This window comes from Labeo rohita, chromosome 20, assembly GCF_022985175.1.
Source record: "Labeo rohita strain BAU-BD-2019 chromosome 20, IGBB_LRoh.1.0, whole genome shotgun sequence".
Lineage (NCBI taxonomy): Eukaryota > Metazoa > Chordata > Actinopteri > Cypriniformes > Cyprinidae > Labeo > Labeo rohita.
Genome location: NC_066888.1, coordinates 27,248,625 through 27,261,438, shown reverse-complemented (window position 1 = coordinate 27,261,438; position 12,814 = coordinate 27,248,625). Strand labels below are relative to the sequence as shown.

The 12,814-nt window shown below is 33.8% G+C and overlaps 1 protein-coding gene across 1 annotated transcript; it reads left to right on the top strand.

Moving 5' to 3' along the window:
* Window positions 1-559: 559 nt before the first annotated feature.
* On the top strand, window positions 560-12,038 carry rfx6 (regulatory factor X, 6). The gene is made up of 20 exons (XM_051139424.1): window positions 560-755; window positions 931-1,084; window positions 1,191-1,314; window positions 1,500-1,561; window positions 1,667-1,744; window positions 1,935-1,962; window positions 2,511-2,618; window positions 2,717-2,794; window positions 2,876-2,989; window positions 4,851-4,900; window positions 5,021-5,180; window positions 5,272-5,410; window positions 5,517-5,626; window positions 5,705-5,822; window positions 6,333-6,455; window positions 7,076-7,282; window positions 8,627-9,142; window positions 9,555-9,764; window positions 11,667-11,891; window positions 11,994-12,038. The coding sequence occupies exons 1-19, from the start codon at window positions 560-562 to the stop codon at window positions 11,843-11,845; spliced, it is 2,754 nt and encodes a 917-aa protein (XP_050995381.1). The 3' UTR covers window positions 11,846-11,891; window positions 11,994-12,038.
* Window positions 12,039-12,814: the final 776 nt, after the last annotated feature.

Sequence of the window (12,814 nt, the reverse complement as noted above, 5' to 3'; positions counted from 1 at the left end):
GCTAACTGATTGGGTCTATAGCCGAGCTGCAAGACCAGCACCAGATTTCAAAGAGATGATATCCCTCTTGGTTAATCATTAAATCCCAGAATGCACTGCCAGTCTTCTGTAAATAAGATAAATGGCCTTAAGGCACTCACCTCTGTGACGCACCATTTCAGAGAGAGCGGAGTTTTAATTAAGACTGGAAGGTGTTATCTTCCCCATTCTTGGATTAATGAACTTTTCCAGGATTAATGTTACGTTTGATTGGTTATTTTTAGAGTTTCCATCATGCTACAGGTTTATTTTGTGAGCATTTATTTCTGAGGAAAGAGAAAAAGCAACGCACATAGTTGACAAATTGTTTAGATGTTTTTTGGAGATTCATTGGGACGCTTCAGAGATGCGTATCATCTCAGGAATGGATATATGCATCACATTGCCAAATGTTAGAATGGGCTGTGTTGATTTTGGAATGTTTTAACAATTTAGACTTCGAGGGGCACTTTTTTTGTATTATTTCACTTGGTGGTTTTAATTTTGCATTCCAGTTTTTCTTTTTAATTTCTCCTTGAACATGCCAATGAAAAGAAATATAGGGAGTCCATTGAAGAATGACACGTTTCATCAACTACAAGCGTCGCAGACAAAGAGAGCTTGCAAAAACGCAGATGACCTCCACGCGACAATTCTTGTTGACCAAGACAATCTCGGGAAAAACATGTTTTTCAAAGCCAGGCTTGATGAGGAGGAGGATTCTGGCATTAAATCAGGTAAGGAAAATCATCTTTGTTGTAAATTGTTTTCAAACTGGCTTTGATTAAACTACTGCTATGCTTTCAGCTCGAAAATTCTCAATCTGTCGCCAGTTTGTTTAGCAATTATACGGTATGAATAGTTTTGGCACACGTCACCGTTTGAAAGCTATGTATGTTATTCATTTGGCAGAAGCTGATGAAAGTAATGGAAGCATTTCCTCTGAAGAGGACCTGGGCCACCTGGATTATTCTAAGACGTTCTCTGTCAAACAAACTGTGCCAAAGAAAAGCATCAGTCAGATCATCAAGGACAAGAAGAAACAGACTCAACTTACTTTACAATGGTACTCTCTCATCATTTCTTTTTTTAATGAAACTTGCCATTATAAATAATGCACAGAAAGTGGAAGCAAAGAATGACACTACGCTTGGGTTTTATTGTTTTATTAGGCTTGAGGAAAACTACATAGTTTGCGAAGGCGTTTGCCTGCCACGGTGCATCCTCTACGCTCATTATCTAGACTTTTGTCGGAAGGAGAAATTAGATCCTGCTTGTGCTGCCACTTTTGGAAAGGTAAGAGAAGTTTTTATATCTTCAGATAGTTATTAGAAACATTCTCAGTAGCATTTTAGGCGTATTTTAGAAATATGTCTTGATAAACACCTAGTAGAAGTGCTTGCCATATATGTATGTTTTCAGACGTAGCTATTGATTTTATATCATACGGTTCATTAGAGCTCTATTTTTTGTCATTGCAGACCATAAGGCAGAAATTTCCTCTTCTTACAACGCGAAGGCTTGGAACCAGAGGCCATTCGAAGTACGAAAGAGCCAAATGGCCTGGTTACTGACTAAAAAATGTTATTACTATTTAATCTGCTATATAAATGGCTACATCTGTGTTTGGCTTCTGAATGTCTTTCAGGTATCATTATTATGGTATTGGAATCAAGGAGAGCAGTGCGTATTATCACTCTGTTTATTCAGGAAAAGGTTTGACACGGTGAGTTTTGACCTTCATCCCTTTAATTCAGCATCCAGTCGTAAATCCTTGAATGTTTTGAATAATCTGTAATGCAAAAGTGATTTTTTCAATGCCCATGCTGAAGCACATTATATTTAATAAAGTTTATTTTCATGATTCATTTACATGTTTTATTATATCAGTAATGTCTCTTATGTGTTTTGCATAGATTCTCTGGAAGCAAGCTAAAAAATGAGGTTAGAAGTTTTGCTATTATGTTTTTTCACATTAAAAAAAAAATATATATCTCAACATTTTTAGGAAATTGATATATACTGTTCAGAAGTGTTTGGGGTTGTTACACTTTTTAAAATGTTTTTGTATAGTCTCTAATGCTCACCAAGGCTGCATTTATTTGATTAAAATACAGTAAAACTGTAATATTGCAAAATATTATTGCAATTTAAAAGAACTGTTTTCTATTTATATATTTTTTTAAATGTAATTTATTCCTGTGATTTTAAAGCTGAATTTTCAGCATCATTACTCCATTCTTCAGTGCCACATGATGCTTCAAAAATTATACTAATATGCTGATTTGGTGCTATTATTATTATCAGTGATTGGTATTAATTTAATGCATCCTTGCTTACCCTTAACTAGTTTGTGCTTACTCATGCGTTCTTTTAAAATATGAGACCTTCATATACATTGCACATGTATATATTTAAAGAAAACGGTCATGTTTTGCTATCTATAAGAGTAGAATAATAATACTTATATGGCTGCTCTTTATTATTCACAGGGAGGATTCACCAGGAAATACTCTCTTAGTTCTAAAACAGGAACTCTTTTACCTGAATTCCCAAGTGCACAGCATTTAGTGCTCCAGGAGTCTGTTTCAAAAGATAAGGTCTGTTGATTTCTATGGAGACCCATTTCAAAATGCTGTTTATATGTGCTACTTCTAATTTACTCATTTCAGATCCTACCATTCTTTTCATTTGCTAGGTCGACACATTGATTATGATGTACAAAACTCACTGTCAGTGCATCCTGGATAATGCCATTAATGTCAACTTTGAGGAGGTGCTATTTTAAGCTCTAAAATAATCTGTTTTCATAAGTAGATTTTAGAAAAATACACAGCAATTAATCCCATTTTTCCAGATCCAGAACTTTTTGCTTCACTTCTGGCAAGGAATGCCTGAACATCTCCTTCCACTGCTGGAGAATCCAGTCATCGTGGACATCTTCTGTGTGTGCGACTCTATACTCTACAAAGTGAGTGTATTTCACTCATATCTGGATGTTTTTTTAACTATAGCCACTTTTATACTTTCGTTTAAAGGTTTTGGGTTGGTTTAAAACAGTTAGGTGTTTAGAAACTAATAGATTTTTTAAGAAATGTAAAGTTCAAATAACAGCATTTATTTAAGATATCACCTTTCGCAACATTAGAAAATATGTCCTTGCTGTAACTTTTGATTAATTTAATACATTCGTGCTGAAAAAAAAATTAATTTAAAGAAAATCTTTTGAAATGGTAATGTATGTCCCAGGAATTGATTTTTATTGAAACTAAAACATTATAGTTTTTATAACTTTGTTATGTAGTCACAGTAAAAGTGTCTTGAACACTTTCTACTATGAATAATTTCTTAGAAAAGTGGGGTTTTGGAAAATATTGGCATGAATCCTTTTTAATTTGTGCAAAAACATATTTTATTACATAAACAGTTTATACATAGAAAAAAATGTAAACTTTCGTTTCATTAATATATCCACCATTAGTAGCTATTACAGCTCTGCATAATTTGGGCCTAAATTCACTGTATTCTAAACTTAATTGGCAATCAATTGTTGAAGCTATTAAGGTGTGCTGACCCAAAAATCTTTTAAAAACCTGGGCCAAGTTTAAACCAGTAACCAGGCATCACAGCTGGCAAAGGGGCATGTCTGACTTTGACATGTATATACTGCCATTATTATGTAATCAAAATGAAAATTATTATTGCTGGTCTTCAATGATAATGTCAAGTTACTTTAATGTATTTGCACCAAAAAAATGATCAGGATTTATGCTGATATCGTCCAAAACCACACTTTGCCAGGGGTGTATGTGTTATTTTTTGTTGTTGTACCCTTGTCCCAAAGCTAGACTTTGAATCTTAGAAATCTCAAAATAAGAAAATCAATCAAAGAAATATATTGCATTTTTAAAGCTATAATGAAATAATCAAACAATTAAAATATACAAAAAACGTGTAAAATTGAAATAAACAATTTCAGTATTCATGACAAAAAAATATATATGTTTAGACTATTAAACTAATAATTATGATCTCATTTTAGCACTGTCAAACGATTAATCACGATTAATCGCATCCAAAATAAAAGTGTTTGTTTACAAAATATATTTGTGTGTACTGTGTATATTTATTATGTATATATAAATACACACACATACAGTATATATATATATATATTTGGAAATATTTACATGTGTTTACATATATATTACAATATATATTTTTATTCATATAATTAATATTAAATATAAATATATTTAATATATAAACATAAAAAAAGTTTTTTTTAAATATATTCAAGCATGTGTGTGTATTTATATATATATATATATATATATATATATATACAATAAATATACACAGCACACACATATATATTATATAACAAAAACATTTATTTTGGATGCGATTAATCATGATTAATCATTTGACAGCTAGACATCAAAAATTCAGCATACTAGAATATATTAATATAAATTATTATTTTAATTAATTAATTTTTTTAACAGTAGCTCATATAAGCTTTCCATTGATGTATGGTTTGTTAGGATAGGACAGTATTTCCCTGTGATCGCCTTTAAAGTTGTCCAAATGAAGTTTTTTGCAATGCATATTACTAATCAAAATGTTTTGATATATTTATGGTCATGGAACATGATATTCACTTAATATCCTTTTTGGCATAAAAGAAAAATTGATCATTTTGACCCATACAGTGTTTTGTTGACTACTGCTACAAATATACTTGCGCTTCTTACGACTGGTTTTGTGGTCCAGGGTCACATTTGTCACATCATGTTTGACCGACAAACTGGCTGAATTGTTTTTCACAGGTTCTGACCGATGTTCTCATCCCTGCTACAATGCAGGACATGCCAGAGAGGTTTGTCTATTAAATCACTACATTATGTAGTTCACATTTGGTTTATATGCAATGAATTCAGGAGATGTTGAATTTGATATCATCAAGTGTTTTTGAGTGAATTTAGGAAAATATCTCCAGTCTTTTGGCAGATATTCGAAATTTTGCCAAGCACTGGGAACACTGGATGGTATCTTCCTTAGAGAATCTTCCAGAAATCCTCTCAGAAAAGAAACTGCCCATAGCGCGACGATTTGTATCCTCCTTAAAGAGACAGACCTCATTTTTACATCTTGCACAGGTAGACATGTGCAATGCATCAATAAATCTTTTAAAGCATTTGGTCGCTTTATAAATAAAAGTGCAACTATAATAGATTTATACATTTTCAGATTGCAAGACCTGCACTTTTTGACCAGAACGTAGTGACTTCTATGGTGAATGATATTGATAAGGTGGATCTGAACAGTATTGGTTCTCAAGCACTCCTTTCAATCACAAATGACCAGGATTCAGACTTCTACTCTGAATGTGAGTTACTAATGGCTTGGCAGTCAAATATTTAAATGTTTTTTTTCTCACATCTCACATGCTGAGCCTCAAAATATATTCACGGTTTCTTGATCTTGTTTGCTAGATGACTCCATTTCAGTGTTTCAAGAGTTGAAAGACCTCCTGAGGAAAAACGCCACAGTAGAGTCGTTCATTGAATGGCTGGACTCAGTGGTCGAGCAGAAAGTTATTAAGGTTTGTCGCATTTCACGCTCAGAGTATCCCAGCTAGCCATGACTGATAATGTTAAATTGCATATCATCTGTCTTCTAGCCCAGTAAACAAAATGGACGGTCGGTGAAGAAGCGAGCTCAAGATTTCCTTCTGAAGTGGAGTTTTTTTGGAGCACGAGTGATGCACAATCTCACCCTAAACAATGCGACTAGTTTTGGTAAACCTTTAGCATGCATTCATACAAAATGTAGTCACTAATTCAGTTGCTTTTGAATTCTCTAGGTATAATTGGAGCATAAATCTGTACTGTTCGTTCAGGCTCTTTAGCTGGGGATCCACTGCGGAGAATGAGCCATAAAAGCCTGTGCAAACAAAGCTTTATCTTGTGATGCGTGTGTGCACCCTGATTAGGGAGCGACCTTTCTCAGTGTTCCTAACATTTGATGACCCTACAGGTGTTCACAAGCCAAACAGTATCACCTGGAAGGCCACACATTTGACCTCAGCAATAACTTGCTGAAACCCGTGGGAAAGTCAGGTTGTGCGCATTGCATTGTGGGATTGAGTACCCTGCATAGTGTGTTTTTTTTTTTGTATAATCGGTCATTCAGGAATACTATAACATAAAATGCAAAAATAGGACAATTAGTGTGCTGTTCTGAATAAAGCCAGAGTTTGTGTGCATCTAAGTAAAGCTACTTTTAATCACTTTTAATGTTACTTACAGGCTCATTCCACCTCATTCGGATGCTTTTGGATGAGTACATCCTGCTAGCTATTGAAACACAATTCAACAATGACAAGGAGCAAGACCTTCAGAATCTACTGGAGAAATACATGAGGAGTGCAGGTACCCTAACAATTTAGTTTTATTTATAGGCGTATTAGCAGGCCTTTTATTAGTTTGTTATTTTACTCCACACTACCATTAAAAAGTATTATTTGTTAATGTTTTTGAAACACCAAGGCTGCATTTATTTGATCAGAAATACTTTAAAAGCATAAAGAAATATTACAGTTTAAAATAACTATTTTCTATTGTAATATGTTATAAAATGTAATTTATTCCTGTGATCAAAACATTTTCAGCATCATTACTCCAGTCTTCAGTGTCACATGATCCCTCAGAAATAATTCTAATATGCTGATTTGGAGTTCAAGAACTATTATTATTATTATCAGTGTTGAAAACAATTGCGCTGCTTATTTTTGTGGAAATTATCACATTTTTTTGATCACCATTTCCATTTTATCCAGACATGCATAAAAAAAAAAAAAAAAAAAAAAAATATTTTGTAATATTATGGATGTTTTAACTATCACTTTTGGTCAATTTAATGCATCCTAGCTGAATAAAAGTATTTATTTCTTAAACATGGAAAAATCTCTGACTGACCCCAAATGTTTAAACGGTAGTGTATATTCAAATGCCTTTTTACCTAATTATCTCTGATCCTTTCATTTTGACAGATGCTAGCAAGGCTACATTCACCGCCTCCCCAAGTTCCTGTTTCTTGGCCAATCGGAATAAATCTGGTGTGGCGTCCAGTGATTCGACTGTTAAGGACGAGAACCCACCAGAACATGATTTCCTGTCGCTCACAGCTGCACAGCAGGGGCTCGGGACCGGTACTGTTGTGTACCATAGCACCGATCCGGACAACTTTACTATATCTGGTACTTGGAAACAGCAGCTCACATCAGTTATAGACATAATCATGTTTAATATAGTGAAAAAAGTATTTTCCTGTTATTTTCTCCATAAGGATATGCAATTCTTTGATGAAAAGATTAGGTGAATCAGGTTGAAACCAAAGACTACACTCTCAAAAATAAAGATTCTTTATTGGCATCAATGGTTCTGTAAAGAACCTTGAACATCCATGGAACCTTTTGAATGCAGAAAAGGTTCTTTATAGTCTAAAAAAGGTTCTTTAGATTTTTAAAACATTCTTCAAAATGGTTCTTTTAGGAACTGTTCACTGAAAGGTTCTTTGGGGAACCAAAAATGGTTCTTCTATGACATCACTGCACCCTTTTGGAACCCTTATTTAGTGTAAGGTATTGAAAATATTTAACAAGATTTTTAAACATTAATAAATAAATAATGTAATAATATTTTCTATATCATTGCTTTACAACTTCAAAGCTCATATCTGGAAGTAAATTAGAAATTGCTAGTAAATTTAACAATTAATTACAAAGAAATGGCAACACATTGAATTAAACATTAAATTTTAAAGCAGACAGACTGAAATAGTATTTTCTTGTAAAATATACTTCTATTCTTGTAAAATAATCTTTGTTTTATTAACAACTTTGGAAAATAATTTTTTACCATATAGTTAGGTTTGTCTTAAAATATTTATGCATTCCTCCTCCAAAATGATGCTGTTATTGTCTTTTAATTATAATTATTAATATTTAATATTAATAATATAATTATTTGCATTACAATATTAATGTAGTAAATCTTTTTCTCTATAAGGATATTAAGCAATTCTTCATTTCAATATTTCAATATTAATATATTAATAGCATCATTTTGGAAGAGGAATGCATAAATCTTTTAACACAAACCTACTATTTTAAAGTTGTAAATAAAACAAGGAAGTATGTTTTACAATATAAAATACTATTTAAGTCGTTCTACTTCTAAATCTCACATTTAATTCAATGTGTTGCTGTTTCATTGTAATTAAAGGGATAGTTCACCCAAAAATAAAAATTCTGTCATTAAATACTCACCCTTCATCGTCGGAACACAAATTAAAATATTGTATGATAAAATCCGAGAGCTTTCATTTCAGTTACATTGCTGTCTAAGCAGGGTCAGAAAGCTCTCAGAATTTGTGTTCCAGAGACGAACAAAGGTCTTACGGGTTTGGAACGACATGAGGGAGAGACAGAATTTAGATTTTTGGGTGAACTATCCATTTAATTGTGAAATTTACTAGCAATTTCTGAGTGAAAATTTCCAATACAATAATTCATAATAATACAACTACTAATATTTTTAAGGTCAAATGGATTACTCGCAGAACAGCGCCCCCCTGATGACCCCTCCGATCTCTCCAGCCATGATCAACCGTAGCAGCGTGATCAACCAGGGCCCGATGGCTGTGAGGCCGCAGAGCAGCTGTCCCATCCAGCCCCAAGTGGCCTGCCAGGCCTTCTCCGATACCATGTACCAGAGTCTGCACAATACAAGTTCTGGCTCCTACCCAAACTCCTCTTACTACCAGCCTGTGTTCAGAGCTCAGACTCACACTCCAACATCAGCCTATCAGGCTCGTGCTGAAAGCAGCCGCTACGCACCCTTCTCTGGACACCAGCTGACCAAAGACTGCTTTAGCAGCAGCTGCACCGTGTCCCCCTACAGCTCGAGGGTTGCAGCGACTGGATACGCAGCCTCAGGTGATCCTGTGATGGATACTGAGGGTGTACAGCTGCTGGATTCCACTGGATACAGCTTTGGAGGAAGTGCTGCCAGTGGAGATGGATGTACAGGCCCAGTTTGCAGCTCTGGGCACAATGGTGAGAAAAGAGTTATTATTGGCAACTAAGAGTGCATTACATACATTTATAAAAAAAAATATACACTACTGTTTAAAATTAGGGATCAGTAATTTTTTTAAAGCAAGAAAAATAAATATTTTTTTATTCAGCATGGATGCATTAAATTGATCAAAAGTGACAGTTAAGACATTTATTATCTCTTCTATTCTAAATAATTTCTGTTCATCAGAAAATCTTACATAAATAAGATTGTTTTCAAAATTGACAATAATTAGAAATGTTTCTTGAGCAGCAAATCAGCCTATTAGAAGAATGATTTCAGAAGGAAAATTCAAGCTTTGCATCACAGGAATAAATTACATTTTTTCATTCATAGTTTATCTTAATTATGTTAGTATGCTGCTCAGATGCTTGTCTTTCCTCTGACCAGGATATTACAGCAGTAGCGGGTATGTGGACACTCAGAGGATGGGCACGTTTATCGATCAGCATGTGTCAGTTATCAGCAGCGTAAGCAGTATCCGCTCCGTTTCGGCCTATGCTGAAGTGCACGACCCTCTGAACATCCTGGATGACACGAGCAGGAAGACAACAAGACCCTACTACACTGAACTGTCCGCAATGGGCACACACACAGCAGGTGACCACAGAAATCCTTTTAGGGGAAACTGGGGCTAGTTGTCACACTCAGAACCTATAACAGCTAAACACTCTAAAAACCACACTGACATAACAAGAGTCAACTATATAATGAAGAGACATTTTAAAGGAGACCTATTATGTCCCTTTTTATAATACGTAATATAAGTCTCAGGTGTCCCTAGAATGTGTCTGTGAAGTTTCAGCTCAAAATACCCCACAGATTATTTATTATAACATTTTGAAAAACCCTATTTTGAGTAGAAGAGACATGCTGTTTTCATGCATGTCTCTTTAAATGCAAATGAGCCACTGCTCCCCGCCCCCTTTTTCAGAATAGAGATGTGCTTTCAGGTACTCTGCTAAAAAACATATGTTTGGTTTTGATTATCGTGATTTTAAATATTTTTTAATATTTTAAATGTTTTAAAGCCATATCAGTTTAAACTTCTGATATACGGTTTTCTGAGCGCACACATCCGGAGCATGCGCACAGAAAACGGCTTTTGCATGGCATGTGAGTACAAAACTAAGTTCTCTTTCGTGTCTTATTGCGCTTAATCAAATACACAAGTTTATGTTAAGAACACATAAGTTACAAAAACACTGTTGGTTATGTCTCTGCAAACGGCTTGTTCTCAGACACTGCTTATGATTTATGGGGACTAAAAAAGGAGCGGATGGATTTTTTATCATCATAGGGTGGTTGTTTACACACACTGCCAACACACATTTATGTTCAAACAACATGTGCAATTTTGCATGTGGGTGTCCTTTAAGGTGTGTGCTTATACATAGCGTAACAGCTAGCTCCAGCCTCCCGTATATATTTAATAAAGCCTTTATGCATGGCTATTTTTGGACATTTTGATACAGTTGAGGTCAAAAGTTCACATACACCTTGCAGAATCTGCAAAATGTTAATTCTTTTACCAAAATAAGAGGGATCTTACAAAATGCATGTTATTTTTTATTTAGTACTGACCTGAGTAAGATATTTCACATAAAAACGTTTACATATAGTCCACAAGAGAAAATAATAGTTGAATTTATAAAAATGACCCTGTTCAAAAGTTTACATACACTTGATTCTTAATACTGTGTTGTTACCTGAATGATCCAAAGCAGTTTTGTTTTGTTTTTAGTGATTGTTAAGAGTTGTTCATGAGTCCCTTGTTTGTCCTGAACAGTTAAACTGCCTGCTGTTTTTCAGAAAAATCCTTCAGGTCCCACAAATTCTTTGTTTTTTCAGCATTTTTGTGTATTTGAACCCTTTCAACAATGACTGTATGATTTTGAGATCCATCTTTTCACACTGAGGACAACTGAGGGACTCATATGCAACTATTACAGAAGGTTCAAACGCTTACTGATGCTTCAGAAGGAAAAACAATGCATTAAGAGCCCGGGGGGGTGAAAACTTATGAACAGAATGAGGATGTGTAATTTTTTTTTTTATTTTGCCTAAATATCATATTTTTTTTCATTTAGTACTGCCCTTCAGAAGCTACAGAGGATACTTACATGTTTCCCAGAAGACAAAATAAGTTACATTTACTCTGATCTTCAAATTCAAAAAGTTTTCACCCCCCCGGCTCTCAATGCATTGTGTTTTCATTCTGGCACATCAGTGAGTGTTTGAACCTTCTATAAACTTTTGAACAGGGTCATTTTTATAAGTTCAACTAATATTTTCTCTTGTGGATTATATGCAAACGTCTTTCAGGTCAGTTCAGGTCAGTACTAAATTAAACATGACATGCATTTTGTATGTTCCCTCTTATTTTGGTAACATAATTAATATTTTGCAGATTCTTTATGTAAACTTTTGACTTCAGCTGTACATAATATATTTCATTACTGCATAATTATGCGTTATCTTCCTTATTTTGTCTTTTTTCAGGATCCAGCATCGCTCATTCCTGCTCCATCTCGACACCCTGCATGTATGGAACCCCCGCTCCTTATCACTCCCAGAATCCACTGCTGCCTCTCCAGGGAACCACAGAGATCAGAGAAATGGTGTCGTCTCTGCCCCCCATTAACACTGTGTTCATGGGGTCAACTGGTGGGCCGTCCTGACTGAAACCTTATCTGTAATTCAACATCTCTGCTATACTCACAGAAGGTGAGACATGTTTTAGCTCATCTGTATATCTTACAGCATATTTTTCATTGCCAATTACATTGCAAACAGGCTAACTGATTTATTGTTTCTTTGTGCTAACAGTTAGGATTGTGACAGGTAATGGCTCAATTATATCTTTTATTTAAGGTTTTGTAGTATAAAATATAATTTCATCATTGTTCTTGATTTGGCATTCTTGTATATATTAATAAAATATATATAATATATATATAAATGCTCTCTTTATTCTGGTCTAAATATATTATTTAATAAACCACAAAGTAAAAAGCTATCTACACTTCGACCATTTGATATTGTTTCATAGATGTTCATACCAAAAGAGTCACATAACTAAAGATGATCAGCCTTCGGTTTCAAATGATATCTTTCCTGGAAAAAGCATTTATCCATAAAGGACATTACTAATGCAGTCATTGAAAAGAGACAAGCGTGAAAGCAGCAGAAGGACATTAATAGAGCAGACTTTGACAGCAGATGTTCAGATCAGATGTAATAAAGGCCTGTTCACACCAGTGTTATTTTAGTTTTATTTCTATACTCTTGGAGTTTTTATTAATATTTCCACTTAGCTTAATTTTATATTTTCAGTTTTTACTATTTATATTTTTTATTTTACTATTTAAGTTTAATTTGTTTCTGTATAAGTTTTATTTTAGTTTTAGTTTAGTTAGAAGTTTTGGTTTGTAATTTTATTTTATTTTATTATTTTATTTTATTTTATTTTATTTTATTTGTAGTAATTTTGTCATGTGCTTTTGTTATTTACTTAATTGTTTTTTATAGTTATATTTAAGTTTAATTTGTTTCTGTTTAAGTTTTAGTTTAGTTAGAATTTTTGGTTAGTAATTTTTGTTTTATTTTATTTTACTTGTACTTAATTTGTAGTCATTTTGTCATGTGCT